The sequence below is a fragment of the Pavona decussata genome, unplaced genomic scaffold (assembly GCF_977016875.1).
Source record: "Pavona decussata unplaced genomic scaffold, jaPavDecu1.1 SCAFFOLD_72, whole genome shotgun sequence".
In the NCBI taxonomy this organism is placed as follows: domain Eukaryota; kingdom Metazoa; phylum Cnidaria; class Anthozoa; order Scleractinia; family Agariciidae; genus Pavona; species Pavona decussata.
The window spans coordinates 726,917-743,280 of record NW_028145491.1 but is presented as its reverse complement, the minus strand read 5'-3'; the positions used below and the strand labels follow the sequence as shown (position 1 = coordinate 743,280).

Genomic DNA, 16,364 nt, shown 5'->3' with positions numbered 1-16,364 from the left:
TAATAGTCCACACAAGAACTAGGCAGGCCAAACGTAAAATCGATTAAAAGGTGTTAAGCATTAATTTTTAATTTCAATTAAATCGACCAATCTGATTGGTCGATATAAAAAAAATCGCCACAAAAACAAAGAAAACTCCGACATAAACAACATTTTTTCACTTAGTTTTCCCCATGCCCCAGTCATCTCCCTCACGGCCAAATTTCAGCATTGTTCTATACGCCAATCAGAAGTTACAACGGTAAACTTTCAACAAGCGCGTTCTTCATGTGACGCCATCTTGGATTTGTGATCAGAGCTGTGAGCTTTCTAGCCTTTTTACGAGCGATTGTTCTGTCATTCTTCACAGAATCTATATATTACATATTTATAGAATACATATATATTATTTATTACAAATTTAAAGTGTATTCGTCCGAAAAAATAGATGAAATGCCCTTCAAGAGTGGCTGCTGCTGTCCACAACATGAGGATTGGGGATTTGGAAATGTTGGCTTAAAACAGTTATTTGCTATCACCTACCGAGAAGAAAAGTTTTGTGCTACTGGTAAATGGAGTCAAACTGGGAACAAGAAGCGAAAGCGAAAGATATGTTCCTTTTGTAGGGAAAGGATTCAACTTCAAACGAGATGCGAAACACTTGAGGTAAGCTGAAGGCAGGGGAAATATTCTCACACCTACGCACGTGTTACTTCTATACATTTGGCTTGTTCGTTTCTTTCGAAACATATGTCTATCTTTACTACTGTCTCATTCGACTTTGATATTTTTCTAGGCTGCTTCATCGAGCCAAAACGAATTTGTCCCTTAGCCTGAAGGCGATCCCGATGAAATTTGTGGAGTATTCGATGATCCAGTTGAAAATGACAGTTTGCCTGAACATTTTCAAGGAAAACCCTCCAAAGACAAAGCTTGTCAGGTCCCACAAACCACCCAGAATCGACAGGGCTACGAATGTGTTGGTCCCCGAAGGAAGATTGACATAAGGAATGAAATTATGAGCAAAATAGACTTGCTGCTAGGGAACTACACATTCCTTGGTGAGCAGGGTACTCAGGCCATCATGAGAGACATTCTTAGTACCAAAAAATTCAGTGCTCAGTTTGCTGATGTATTCAATAGCCACCAGAAAAACAGCAGTGATGATAAACTGTTGAGGTCATTAGCCAAGGACTACATTGCGCCCAAAGATAAAGACAGCAACCGATTGATACGGAGACAGGGTGCAAAAGTAACCAGTAAACTTCTTATTGGAGACAGCATGTTTGGGAGTAACCTCAATGTGAGCGGAGTGAGATAAGGAAGAAATCGGGTTGAGACTGCGCGAGCTATTGCACGTGTCAGTAAGTTTGGGGATGAATGGGGAAGGGCTGTTGTCAATTGTAGCCCAAGACTTCTCTATGTCTGAAATTCAGAAATATTTTCCTTGCTCAAAGAGCACCATCACTGCTGCAAGAGTGCACGCCATACTATTTGGAAAAGGTAGTGTCCCCCATGATGGTCTTTCATTTACCAGACAGGCAGTAAGCCCAGAAATCATACATGAATTTCAAAATTTCATCAACCAAAATGACATCTCAAGGCCTTCTTCATGTAGAAGTGCGCTTGTTGATGGAAAGGAAACTGCGGTCAGATATTGGCAGTGTGACATTAAAGATGTCATCCAGCAATACCAGCTTAAGTTCCCTGATGGTCTGCAGAGGACCTACATTTATTCTCATCTGCCAAGGAATTTTAGAATGAACACAATGCTGGCAGGTCTTTGCAACCTGTGTGATGACTATGGTCATTCCAACTTTGAATCCGTACACGTGCTCCTAGATGACCTCAAAAAAGTTGGTGTGTTACCTGCCGCTGCTCATTCTGGATTTGTCTCAGCCGACAGTACCAAAGGTGGAATTTCCCAAGGAGGTAAGACGAAATAAGGCACAATATTGCCATCATATGAAAAATGTTGAATTTGCAGTCAGGGGTGAAAATAATGAAATTTTAAACTGGTCTGGCACTGACTAATTTACTGAACGTTATGTCCATTACTTATAAAACATATTTAAGTTAGTTTTTAATGAACTTTGTCCATGTTGTTTTGTACATTAGTCAGCATCAGACCAGTTCAGATTTCATCAGGGAAGGGTTTAAGTCAAACTTAAGAACTGATAAACTAAAGTAGTCTTAATTTAAAATCATTGCTAATTTGTAGACCTGGGCATTGTGTAATGAGCCTTCATAACAGAGTTTCAGGTATATGTTGCTAAAAAAATCAGATTGAACAGTTTAGACTTGGGCTTTCAATAATCTGCCCCAAGTCTTAACTGAGGAGACCTAATTAATATCAGCTTCATAGTTTCCTATAGGTCTCCTCGCCATTGTTACATCTATTTTTTTCTATTTCTTTTTTGTTTACATCGTATTTGTGGTGTGGCAAAATAAATAAATAAATAAATAAAGTCTTAAGAAGAGAAATATTCAATGTAGTTGATTCAACCATTTGATTCATTTGATTAAAATGAATGTGATAAGATAGATTTCTCCTGAGCAAAGTACACAGGCCTTATGGATGGTCTTCTAAGGCAAGGCCATGACAGATTATTATGGGTCAGGTTTATCCATCAAGAACAAATAACAGGAACAAGGCACCTAGCCCCCAAAAACAGTAGCAACTGACAGTAGTACCAGTAGGATTACAAGCTTACAAGAGATGTGGCACTACTGGTAATTTTTTTGAAAGTCATATTTTAACCTTCATCAATTATAGGAAAGTGAATCTAGGCTGTACCTTTGTTACTTATGGCATTTACAAATGTCATCGTGTGCATCCTAATACAATTAGGTAGCCTATAGGAAATATTTCTTGTGTTCCTTGTTTAAGATTTTTTTTTCTAATTTTGTTGGGCTTTTTTTTTTGGTTTAGCTGGAGAGGGATTCTGCTTGTGCTGAGTTGTGCTTGGATTATGCTCTGGGGCACTGCTCCAAGGAACACAACCAGCATTCTTCCCACATAGATGGCTTTCACAAGATCAGGACAGGAGTTGAAGAAGCTTTGGAACAAATTGTTGATCCACCCAGAAAGGCTTCCTTCTTCAAGTCCTGGAAACAAATTGTTTCCAACCATAAGGAGTACCTTGCCCATATAGTCCGTACAAAACACCAGGGGAGCTACTATCGCTATGTTCTTACAAACCTTTCTCCTGGGGAGATCGTCGTAATCATTGATTACAAAATGAAGGTTGAGCTCGGGCTTAGGACGCGTGAAAACCAACGAGAGTGGTATGGGAAGAGGGGAATTTCTCTCCATGGTTTCCTTGTAATTGCACAGGTTTGTTCTTGGCTGGACAGGTTTTTTCTACTAGATAAAATGTGAGCGGGCTATCTGTATGAGCCATTGCAAAATTCAACAATTATTCATCAAAGTTATGACCAATAATCAATTATTGATAAGTAGTATTTGAGTCGCATGTACACCTCTGTAGATCCCAAGAATAATGTTAACTTTTGATACAAACTGCTGCTCAGCACAACACAACAAATAATCATTTATTGTTTCATTTTACAAGTACAATCTACATCAGCTTTACAAGGGTATTTAAAATGTTGTTTTTCAGATTTTGCTCTGAAGTGCAACCTAATCATAATACCTAATAACCTATCATTGGGATTTCTGAGACTTGGCTTGATGATTGTTATCATTTTTCCGATATAGCGGGTTACAATTTTTTGCATAAACCTAGAGTTGATCGCATTGGTGGAGGTGTTGGCCTTTACATTTGTGAGCATTTAAATTACAAAGAACGTCATGATCTAGCATTCCCTGGGGACAAATCTGCTGAATCCTTGTTTGTTGAAATTAATAGGACAAAAGTAAAGAACATAATTGTCGGCATTATCTATCGACCACCCGACTCGAAGTTACATGAATTTCTGTCTGACTTGGATCTAGTACTTGGGAAAATTTCCAAGGAAAATCAGCTTGTATTTTTAATGGGTGACTGGAATTTAAATCTAATTAACCATCATTGTCATAAAGCGACAAGTGATTTCTTAGATTTGTTGTACTCTAGGATGTTTTTTCCACTAACAACACGTCCCACTAGAATTACGGCGAACAAAGCCTCGTTAATAGATAATATTTTCGCGAATGATCCACTTCGTCCCTCAATAAGCGGTCTTTTCCTCAATGACATATCTGACCATTTACCGATATTTTCACTTATTTTGTATAATAATACTACCAGTGATAAGAATAAATGCGGATTTTTTCGTGAAAAAAATGCGCATAATCTAAGTGTATTTAAAGACGAGTTAGGTAAGATAAACTGGACTGAAATGCCTGGTTTAAATGATCCTTCCTGCGCTTATGAACTCTTTGTTGGAAAGTATACTACAGTTTATGATAAATGTTTTCCACTCAAAAAAATGAAAGCGAAACGGTTCAATCTTCGTAAGCCTTGGTTTACTAAAGGACTGGCTAAATCCATAAGGAAGAAAAATATGTTATATCAGTCTTTTCTTAATAACCCTTACTCTTCCAATGAAAATGCATATAAGTCGTACAAAAACAAACTTACTCATTCTCTTCGAGTTGCTAAACGTTTATATTATGAAAAACAAATTGAAAAATTAAAATCAAATGTCAAGGCTACCTGGAAAGTTCTAAATGAAATCCTTAATAGAAATACAGGAAAGCGTAGCTTGCCATCTATATTTAGGGCAGATTCTCGAGAAATTTCCAATCCAAAAGATATAGCTAATTTCTTTTGTAAATATTTTACTAATATTGGCCCCAATTTAGCTAGCAAAATTCCTGTATCAGAAAAGTCGCACAATTCTTTTTTACCTCCAAAACTAGTTAATTCAATATTTCTAGATGCTGTAAATGAGCAAGAAATTATTGAAATATGTAGCACTTGTCGTTCAGGTACTGCTGTAGGTTATGACAACATGTCTATGAACCTAATTAAAGAATCTATCGATTCAATTGTTTCACCTCTTACATGCATAATTAACTTATCCATCACTTCTGGAATTGTACCAAAACAATTAAAAATTGCTCGAGTTATTCCTTTATTTAAATCTGGTGAGCAGGATATATTTACGAACTACCGACCGGTGTCTGTTTTACCAGGATTCTCTAAAATCCTAGAGAGAGTAATGTACAATCGTCTTTTAATGTTTCTTAAAAATCATAACATTCTCTCTGACAATCAGTATGGTTTTCGCAAGCATCACTCCACCGCTTATGCTCTTGCTTGTTTATATGACAAAATCTCTTCCGCCATTGACAATAAGGAATGCACAGTTGGTATTTTTATAGACTTGTCCAAGGCTTTTGACACCGTTGATCATAACATTTTGATTTCAAAATTAGAGCATTATGGTGTTCGTGGCACTCCACTTAGATGGTTCGAAAGCTATCTAAGCAATAGACAACAATATGTGGAATTTAATGGCGTTAGGTCGGAGTCTTGCGAAATTAAGTGCGGGGTGCCTCAGGGTTCTATACTAGGTCCCCTACTTTTCCTACTCTATATAAATGATCTGTGTAACGTGTCGAAGGTCGTGGACTTTATTCTTTTTGCAGATGATACAAATATATTTTTCTCCCACAAAGATTTTAACTTGCTTCCTGGAATCTTGAATTCTGAATTGCTTAAATTAACTCATTGGTGTCGAGCAAACAAACTGTCCATTAACTTTAAAAAATCAAATTTTATGGTTTTTAGACCACCCCAAAGGAGGCAAACACTTGATATATCTATTCAAATTGACAACAATGCAATTAAACATGTGAAAGAAACAGTATTTTTAGGTGTTATCCTCGATGAGCATTTGTCATGGAAGCCTCACATTCTTAGTGTTTCTAGAAAAATATCAAAATCAATAGGTATTATTTATAAGTCTAGTTTTTGCCTCCCCAAAACCTCCTTACGTTCCTTGTACTATAGTCTAGTTTACCCTTACTTAATTTATTGTGTTTCTGTGTGGGGATCGACGTATCAGTCTAATTTAAATCGGATTATTGTTCTGCAAAAGAAGATAATTAGAATAATATCAAAAGTTTCTTTTGATGCTCATACGGGTGTTCTTTTTAAAGAACAGGAGATTTTAAAATTCTCTGACATTTATTTATACCAAATAGGTAAATTTATGTATCTTTTTAAAAGAAGCTTACTTCCAAATTATTTTCGTGATATGTTTACTCTTGCAAGTCAAATACATTCATATAAAACAAGAAATTCCAACCTTTTCTATATACCTTATTGTCGAACTAATCTTCGAAAATTCTCAATTCGGTTTCAAGGTCCTTCGTTTTTCAACTCGCTAAGTCGTGAAATTCAAAACAGTGAAACTATCAGTTTGTTTGGCAAAAGACTTAAAAAATTCCTTCTATCTAAGTTAAATTGACTCTTTGTTGAGCTACACACCTTTTCTTTACCTTTTCTTTTTTTTCTTCCTTTCCTTTTTTTTTTTTTTTCATCTTAAAAAAAAAAAAAATTAATTGGAAATTTCAATCAGTACCCTTAACTTCTATGGTTTATCCAATAGTTCTAGGAAGCCTATAGTTAATAAGCCCCCGGCTTCTATATAGGCTTCCTAGCCTTTAACACATTTAATATTGTAAATAGTCAAGTATGAATATTGTTATAGTAAGAATATTGTGTGTCGTCTATAATGTATTTATGTTGTATTTTTTTGTTAATGGCAAATAAATTGAAATTGAAATTGAAAGTTTTTGTACATGTATGCTAAGAACGTAGACTCCGGCTATTTTCATACGAAAATAGAAGAAAAATAGAACCAACAGAAATTCCTAGCTGTTTGATTCCCCGCCTACTTGTTGTATTTATCCAGCACCTTGAAATCTTAGTGACAGCCCTGAATGCAACCAATTTGACTTTGTAAACTTGTACATCCCATTTGATTTGATTTTTTTATTATTTTTTTTTAGGTGGCTGAGGGACAGAGAAAGACGGAAGTAATTGACCTATGGTCTGAAGACACCAAACAAGATGGCTGGTTTTCACAGAGTGCTCTGGACATTGGTTTCAGATGGTTGGAGACTGTTTACCCAGGCTTTTCAGTCTACTTGTTTTCTGGTATGTGTCTTTATTTCATTATTTATTTATTTATTTATTTATTTATTTAAGAAAAATGTGTTATGCAGTACATGAATAATAGCTTGTCAACATGATGTGGGGCACATAGTGTCATATTTGTTCTTTCTTTCCATTACAAAACTCTCAAAGGTTCTTTGCTATTTCTATACACCATAGATTAAAGAAACAGATGATACCTTCCATGTTAAGGAATTTATTATAAAATTAATGTATTTGAGTTGTTTTGTTATTTTTGAGTGAGTCAATCTGTGGTTTGTCTTTTTTTTAAAACATGTTTTGCAGCTTTTTGGATTTTCCAAACTTTTAGATCTACATCTGTAACCATAACTTGTAAAAAATGAACAGCCAAGCAGATATTCTCTATTTTTCTAAGCCATATATCATTTTTACTTCCTGTCTTTCAGATAATGGGCCTCATTACCACAACAGTGGGGTTCTCTGTTACTTATCTGAAGTGAACAGAGCTTTCAACGTAACCATTAAAGAGTACAACAATTTTGAAGCTGGTGAGGGGAAGTCACAACTCGATTCCCACTTTGCACACATCAGTCACAAGATTGTCCAGTGGGTGTGTCTAGGAAACGCCCTAGAAAGTAGAGAGCAACTTGCAGAGTTGATCAAAGTACAGTATGTACAGTTTATGTCTTATTCCATGTAAACTGTTTCATTTCCTTTTTTTTGTGTAAAAGAGGAAAACAAGAAAGAACATGGCTCTCGGTTTTATTTTGGTGGTTGAAGGTGCTAAAATGTATAGTAGCGGAGCTCCGCACGCCAGAGGCGTGCGTGCGGAGCCCCATAGCTAAGAGAATTTGGTAACCCGTGAATGGGAGAAATTTTGGTTTGGTTATGACGTCACTTTTGTCCATCCGTACGCCCGTACGTACGCCCGTACGTACCACAGTACGCAGCCACAGGAAAACTTAGATGTGTGAAGCCGTGCTGCGAGCCGCGTTTGTTTGGCGGGAAGTTGCATCGCCAACTGCTTTAATTAAGAAAACAAAAAGATCTTTTGAAGAGAACAAAATACAAAGTCAATTTATGTGACCGACAGCGGGAGAAACAGCAAGACGTCTAGCGTCTTTTTAAAAAGAATCTATTGATATCTAATGTTACAATCAAATTTGTATGATATTAATTTTTTTTTTTTCAAAAAAGGAGGTTATATGGGGCTAGATCGATGTAAGTATTTGCATGAAGGAATATTAGAATGATTCCTTGGCAAAGCAAACACCTATTTATATTATGTGGTTTACAACATAACACCACTGCATTCTCTAGAGTCATGCAGTGAATATCTGAGCCTTATCCTTTTAATTTTTAGTAAAGGATTTTTGAAAGTGAAATTTATTAGTTAATTATAAGTTCGCAAATGTAAAAAAATTTTAATACTCCAGAAATGCTTGTATCAGCCATTTTAGAGGAGGTTTTAAAAAGGGTGATAGATAGAGTGGGCAAGGTATTTTACAATGGCGTACAGGATATCTCATGAGGGGGTGAGAGAAAAAAAAATATTTAGAACATCATCAGGTGGGGGAGGGGGGCCTTTCAAAACATGAAAGGGAAAAAATAAAAATCATCATAGGCCCTCATCTGCATAAATTATGTACTCTCCCTCTGGATTGTTTTAGAATCTGCCACTACCTTGGCACAAAAGCCACACACAGTGGGTGTAGCCTTTTCTGGTAGAGTTTAAGACCTGTTGTTTAAATTGTAACAAAAAAGAAATTGATGTAAGCTTTTTATTTACCATCACAGATCCATACCTGTAGATGTGATGAAAACACTGCACGCCTCAAGAATCACTGTGTTAATGGACGTTCTTGTTGAAGCAGTTCATTTACTTGTAAATTATGCATTCTTGTGTGAACGTTTCTGTGCACTTTCCCAATCGATGGATCCAGTTGTGTATTAAATTTGTTACCTTTTCGAAAATGTTTATGACGGCAGAAGCCAAATAGAATGGGGATCTCATTATTACTCAAAAGAAAATTCACTGAGTAAAGATTTGATTAGTTGGCCAGGTAGGGCTATTGCTCTAGCATGGTGAGTACAACAGAGATTGGCTACAGGATGCCTGGGCCTAGCTGTGTTTATAAGCAACAGAGTGCTGTACTCAATCATTCTTATAGCTATTCAATTGAGAGGAGAGGAGGTGGCTGATATTCAGGCCATGTTTAATGCAACCAAACCCTGGCTTCTGTTGATAACTGTGATTAAAGATAAAACATCAAACTTCCTATCAGCCATCTCTTAATTTTAATTAAAAGAAAACTTTAAAACTTGGTAGTGAGTAATGAATTATGAAATATGTACAGGTATTAATTTTTACAGTGCAATCTCAGTTATTTGAAACTCCCAATTCTTTGAACAAATTAATAGTTGTTTTAAATTCTCTTGGATTGCTTCAGTCAGATTTTTACCTCCTATTTTTGGAACAAAATTATGTTTCCCTTTGAGGTTAAAAAAGATTATTGGTATTCCACTGTAGTGATTTACATATCATTATAACAAATGTTATACCCCAAGTCAATTGTTTTCTTTTACTTACTTTTGATCACCCTATAATAACTGTTTATTTTTCATGGGTTTTGTAACGCCAGTAACCAGTGCTACAGTTTTCTACACCTTATGACATAGTCTGGTTTACCTTTTTCAGAAACAATTAAGGAAAAACACTAATATTATTTTCCTTTTCCATTCTGTCCACTGGGTTTATGCAAACTCTTCTTTATTTGTATAAGAACAGTTTAAACCACTGATTTTTTTGAAGAATGAAGTAATAAAATGCTTTCAATTTGCAATATTTCAAGCAAAGTATTAGTTGTTCATCATTTTGTGAATTCAGAAGACAACTATTATATGCACACTCAACTCTCTATACCTACATTCTCTTCTACCTACCATTTTTTTTTTCTCGGAAAAACCAGAGGATGAAAAGTAAAGTAAGGAATATTTTTACAGAATGCTTATTAAATGATACATGGTAGGTATCTTGCTGTGTAAAAATGAATGGGACTTCTCAGATGAGGTGCTATCCATAAGCTGGATTGAGTGATGAGGCTGCAGCAGTTTAGTGTTTAATGACTTTTTCAATTGGGATTTTGCTTTTAAGGACAGCAAGGTCTGTACCTAAATTGAGAAACCAGAGAATAAAATCTGCGGTGTAAATTTTGTGGTGATGGAAACCGTTAAATTTTCTTCTCAGTATTACCTCAGTACGGAAATGTGGTCCTGATGCAAGTTAAAGAAAAACTCTTTGATCTTGGCAGGATTCAAACCCACTACCCCAGGATTTTGATCACTGATTGACCAAATGTACTCACTAGGGCAATGCAAACTTTATTAAGTGGTTTCCTTCACACACAGAAATTTACACTCCAGAGATAATTCTCTGATTCCCCAGTTGCATCAGCACTTAATTCACTGCACAAAATTTCATTATCCCTTAATTGTTGTTTTTTATTTTTACTTTACTCCAAGTGAATTCTCATGTAGCAACGTGTAAAAAAACTGCTGGGGATAACTGACCCCTTAACTGCATGATGGATTTTTTTGGTAAAGATTTTGACAGGGACAGTTAAGGATTTAATTACCTAAGGTGTTATAGTGCAGTTCCAGAAAAAATCCACACCCACCCCACAGAAGGTCATCGGAAATTCCTAACGGGAGGGGGGTCTTAAAAGTCAAAATTTTAGAAGCAAAGTATGAAGCTAAACTGGAAATTCCCAGGGGGAGCAGGGGTGCAAAACAAAAGACCTTCCATGGGGGGAGTATGGATATTTTCTGGAACTGCACATTTGATTTTATGTCAAGCAATTTACTAACTTTAAAAACCAGCTACAGATGGCTAGGGACTGCAAAAACATTTTTTCTTCTGTTGAATAAATTTATTGCATTCAACAATTACATCAAAAGAACGCACTCCTTACACAGATTGGCGTCAACCTTGATTGCCATGAACCCCGCACTCTCAAAACAAAAGGATTAATGTGATTGACAGGAAGTTATGAAAGGTTCATGTTTTTCCTATCCCTTCCGAAACAAATGGGAAAATTATACTGCATTCTTAGATAAGTTGAGAGCAAGAAAGACATCTTGACTCTCTTAAATCAATATCAAAGGCATGGAACTGAGCACCTAATTTGAGTTTATACAATCAAAAACAAAAACAAAAAAACAACTTCATGTGTACAAGAATAGCTATCAACCTGGGAAAAACAAATTTAAAAAAAATGAGCTTTTTAATCTAATTTATTGAATTAATCAGCTACAAGTACAGTATTAGAAAATAGAAAAATGACCCAAAGCTAACTTGACTTGAAATATTTCTCCTGTATTCAAACATCTCCAATGTGCATAGTCCCTCAACTAGAACCTGAACATCAAAAAAAAAAAAAAAAAAAATCACTCAATTTGAGTAGAAAACGATGAAATCTAAAATATTTTGTAAATCCCCATTAATGACTCAATTTTCAATAGGCCCGCAGTTTGAAACGATCTCTTAGTATTGTGCATATTATGTTACCGACCACATCAATTCATATAACAACACTGGCCTACTATTGTCCGTATTAGCTTGCCATTTTAACATTATCTTGATTAAAGATCAAAGATTTTTTTAGAAAATTGCTCTTCCTTCAGAAAAAAAAAACACACATCCAACAGTACAAAGATGTGCATCCATACATAAAGATTTGAAGTTATCTTACCTCCTTGATTCACAGAGCCGTCGGACCTTTCGCCTTCCACTGACACAGCAAAACCCCATCTACTTTTAACATTTATCAAACTAAAAATTTTCCTTCGGCCCAACAAATTTGCTGTAGAACGGAACATTTTTCACACAGTCACACAGGAAAAATAATATGAGGCGTAGGAAAACTTCGATCGCTTCCAAACTAGGAAACTTCTTCTTCTTCTTCAACTTAGCAAAGAGCCAAAGACAACTAAATTCGCCCCTTCTGCCGCCATGTTTGACGCGCTGGGGCTCTGGGGACGAGACTGGGGCACAAGCGCAAAGATCACCTCCTCCTTACCGCGGTGAAAGGAAAATTAAGAAAAAAATGCCTTCTGTTACAACAAATCAGCATTAAATAATTTTGCCTTCTGTACGACATTATCCTTGTTATTGTCGATGGGAAGTTTGCTTCATATGCACTAAAAATATATATAACTGCAGAAAGAATGAGAAACTGGTAAGGTTACTACGCTCATACGAAAAGCAGATTTTTATAAATGCTATGAAACAAATTGGAGCTCCGCTTTTAGGCTTGGCTAAATATATATATTACAGCTGTAAGTCAGCATTGCAGATTGAAAGGCTATTCTGAATTGTTTTGGTCTATTGTCCGAGTAAATGGTCTGAAATAGGGGTGACAGTTGTTAGTTTCATTTATCATTTTTAAAGATAACCATAAGCTGTACTGTGTTACTGCAGTTGAGTGAGTGACACATTTGTCATTTGTTCTGGGTTTACGATGCCTGGCTAAAACAGCTATGTTGATACTTTTCAAACAATTTTGTTTTTCTGACAGACAATGAAGAATGCAACATGCAAGAAGCTGGTCATAGACAGATCAAAAGCAGCAAAAGTGGCAACATTAAAGGATATTTCCTTACTTGGAAACTTTACCTTTCCAACTGAAGGCGAGTTTGCAAATGGTCTGCAACTAAGGCCATTGGCAGGGATTGGAAATTCTACCTGTAAGACCCAGGCACAGATCGCACAACTGTCTGGGCGCCAGATTCCAGTAGCTGGTGCAACTGGTGCTTCAATAACTGAAGAACAGTCAGCAGCAGAACCTCTTGAGTGCCCTACACCTTTCCCAGCCTCGAGGAATGAGGACTATGCTGTGAGGTTTATTCAACATGCCCCTGAGCAGTCAGGAATTTCCTCATTGCATCCCAATGTGGCTGACCAGTATCTGTTCCAGAGGCTGGAAAAGGGATATACTCTGAAGCGTGGTCCAGGAAAGAGAACAGTGTTTAGCCAGGCGCAGAAAGACATTATGGTTCAGTTTTACAACCGACAGGCCGTTAATCGCATTAGAGCTGAACCAAGGGATGTTATTAAAGCAATGCAAGATGCAGGCGTGGAAGTACTTACAGCAGCCCAAATCAAGAATTGGTGGTCAACATACCACCGCAAAAATAGAAATTTACTTGCTAATGGACTGCCTGCAGCTAGTAATGTCCCTCCCAGTGTACCATCTGCTACTGTATTATCCTCAAAGGCACCATCTGTTACAGTACCATCCTCCACTGTATCGCCTGCTTCCATACCTTCCAGGGCACCATCTCCTACAGTACCATCCTCCACTGTATCGCTGGCTACTGTACCTTCCAGGGCACCATCTGCTACTGTAACAGTACAATCCTCCACTGCGTCACCAGCTACTATAACTTTCAGTGCACCATCTGCCACAGTATCGCCGGCTTCCATACCTTCCAGATCACCATCTGCCACAGTAAGATCCCCTTCTGCATCACCAGCTTCCATACCTTCCAGTACACCATCTGCTACATTACCATCCTCCACTGTATTGCCAGCTACCATGCCTTTCAGTGCAACATCTGCTACAGTATCATCCTCCACTGTATCGCCAGTTACCGCACCTTCCAGTGCACTACCTGCTACTGTGCCAACCACTTTGACTGGCCAATTGTCAGGTGTTGTAATGGAATGGCCTTTTCCTGAAGATTTCAGTCAGTCTACTATTGATGGTAGGAATGGAAGCAGTGCGTGTGCTTTCATTTCACTGTACTTTGGACAAGCAGCTTCCAAGGGTCTTCTTCTCCCAAGGCAAGGATTTGTATTGGACGTTCATTGGAAGGATGCCCTCAGGGAGGCAATTTTGCGAGGAAATGACTTGCATGATAAAATGTTTGATCATGAAGGAGTGAATCTTAATGTGGATGAAGCAGTTGAAATGGCTGGAGAGGACTGTGGTGTTCTCTGCCATGGACAGCAGAAAGATTTATTTGGTGGTAATGGTGTTGCAAAACAGTTACTTGCTGAATTTCTTGAGGAATTATCTGGTAGGAGCCAAAGAAGTTGTCTCCTGTTTTTTTCTTCTGGAAGAACAATGTTTTTATTTGTTGACAGTCAGGGACATTTTTATTTTGTGGATTCACATTCAGACAGAGACTGTGGAGCACTTATAGCAAGTGCACCACCTGGTTTCACAGTAGCGTTTACAGAATGGATTGATAGAATGATGGACTTAAATTGGCAGACGCCTCTTACTGTGGGTTCAGTAACTGAGGTTATTTATGCATGAGGGCTGATTTGAATTGTACAGCTTTGTCACATGTAACTTCTTTAGCGTGTGCTTGCGTCATGCAAAAATCATGTTTAACTTTCGTAGGGTTTTGTCGAGTTTAAAGCAAGTTTCAAAATCCAACAACATTTCTTGTCATGTGATAATTGCAAGCAACATGACTGTGGTCTTGATTTAGACTATACAATTTGTGTCGTATGGGCTTGTCGCAAGCGATCATGTACCATCTAAATCAGCCCCAATGGTTCATTTTATTACATTCTCTATTAGCTTTTTGCTTGTTCAGACTAGTGTCTCCAGTGGGTCCTGTTTTATGACATTTAATAGACCCATTTAATTTGATTCGTTTTTGCCCCATTTCATGCGATGTGATGTTAACCTAGGAGAATTTTTTCTTTCCATTTGTAGGCATTCAAAACATGGTCATAACTGAGTTGTATAAGTACAAATTTTTTAATCTGTGAGCAGGCTCTCTCCTTTTCTGTGGCCTGGAAAGAGGTTTATTATAAAATATTGAAGTTGCAATTGAGAGAACATACACACAATCTGTCCTTCTCCCTCCTTGTTTTTACCACTAATTTGTTTGATTGATACATTCCTCATATTCACTATAGCATCCGAGGAAAAAATTGCAACTACACACAGTCTACAGCTACGCTGACAGTATTTTTGAGCTGCCTGAAATGTACATCAACAAACTTTATACCAGTTGTCCTTAATGGTATTCAGATTTTACTTTCGGGAAAAATATAGAAGAATGATACAGTTCTTTCTATTGATCCTGACAACCAAATAATAGGGGAAATTGGAATTTTTCCGTTGGCTGACATGGAAAGCATGAATGAATGTTCATGTCTTTGAATGTTCCAAAATAAAAAAATGTGGAATGATAAAAAACAGAAACTTTTAGTAGTATACTGTTTGCACTTTACTGTGAGATTACTGGCACATTATTGGGGCTCCCTTCCACCCAAAAGTGGAATAGTGCTATGCTGTTCATTCGAAAGAAGGGAAAATCCAGTTACAGATTGTAAAAATAAAGCTTTATTTGAACCAGCACCGACAAAAAAAAAGAAATGTCTTGATGTTGATTTTCTTATCCAACATAGTACCTCTCACAAGCTCTGTATGTTTATCATGGTTCAAGGTCGTGTAGTCCACAAAATTAGCCTTGTAGTCCACAAAATTTAGTTCAGTTGGTTGAGGAAATTTAGTGGGTACAGGGGGGTCTGTACTCCCCCACCCCTTTCACCAGAGGGGAAAGTTGACGAAATTTCGAAAAGAATTTATTTATTTTCTAACAATGAAATAAATAAAAAAAAGCCTCTGTCATAAAAAATCCCAAAATTAGGATAACAATGGCAAATAATGATGTTGTAGACTGTTTGGTTACATAAATGCGTCATTCCCTTGAAGTCATACTGTGAAATTCCAATTATAAGCCATGGGTTTATAATTATGCTTGTTGTATTTACTCAGTAATTAGAGGGGTTTTACACAAAAATTATCCAATGAACAGTGCATGGGGTATTTGGGAGAGGGAGCCTTTTCGCATCTGCATGTTGGTTGCTGATTTTACGGGTGGGGATGGGGGATGAAGGGGGTACTCATTATCGGAATTGCAGGTACACGAAAAAGAAATGACAGCTCTAATTCATAATCGTGAATCGGGCATGCCAAAACAAAACGTATTTGATTATACGAATAAGCTTGTTCAAGATTGTCCCACACGGTGCGAAGTTTCTTCTCTTGTTAGCCATAATTTCACTCTTGATGATCTCAAATGACCGCTTGTCGACTCTCAGGTATTCTGCCATGGTCATGTGGTTTACATCTCCTCCGGCCACAAGGCAATCAATGCTGTAAACCTCCGCGGTCGCTTGGGCAATATTCAGTTCGGCCGATAGTATGCCGAAATTGTTCCCGACCTTAAGGCCTTGCATCACACGTCGTTTCTGAGGCGATGGAT

General features: G+C 37.2%; 1 protein-coding gene across 1 annotated transcript; it reads left to right on the top strand.

Moving 5' to 3' along the window:
• Positions 1–1,400: 1,400 nt before the first annotated feature.
• On the top strand, positions 1,401–15,208 carry LOC146476816 (uncharacterized). The gene is made up of 6 exons (XM_085113838.1): positions 1,401–1,911; positions 2,234–2,241; positions 2,912–3,316; positions 6,947–7,094; positions 7,520–7,737; positions 12,650–15,208. The coding sequence occupies exons 1-6, from the start codon at positions 1,401–1,403 to the stop codon at positions 14,393–14,395; spliced, it is 3,036 nt and encodes a 1,011-aa protein (XP_084969964.1). The 3' UTR covers positions 14,396–15,208.
• The last annotated feature ends 1,156 nt before the right edge of the window (positions 15,209–16,364 follow it).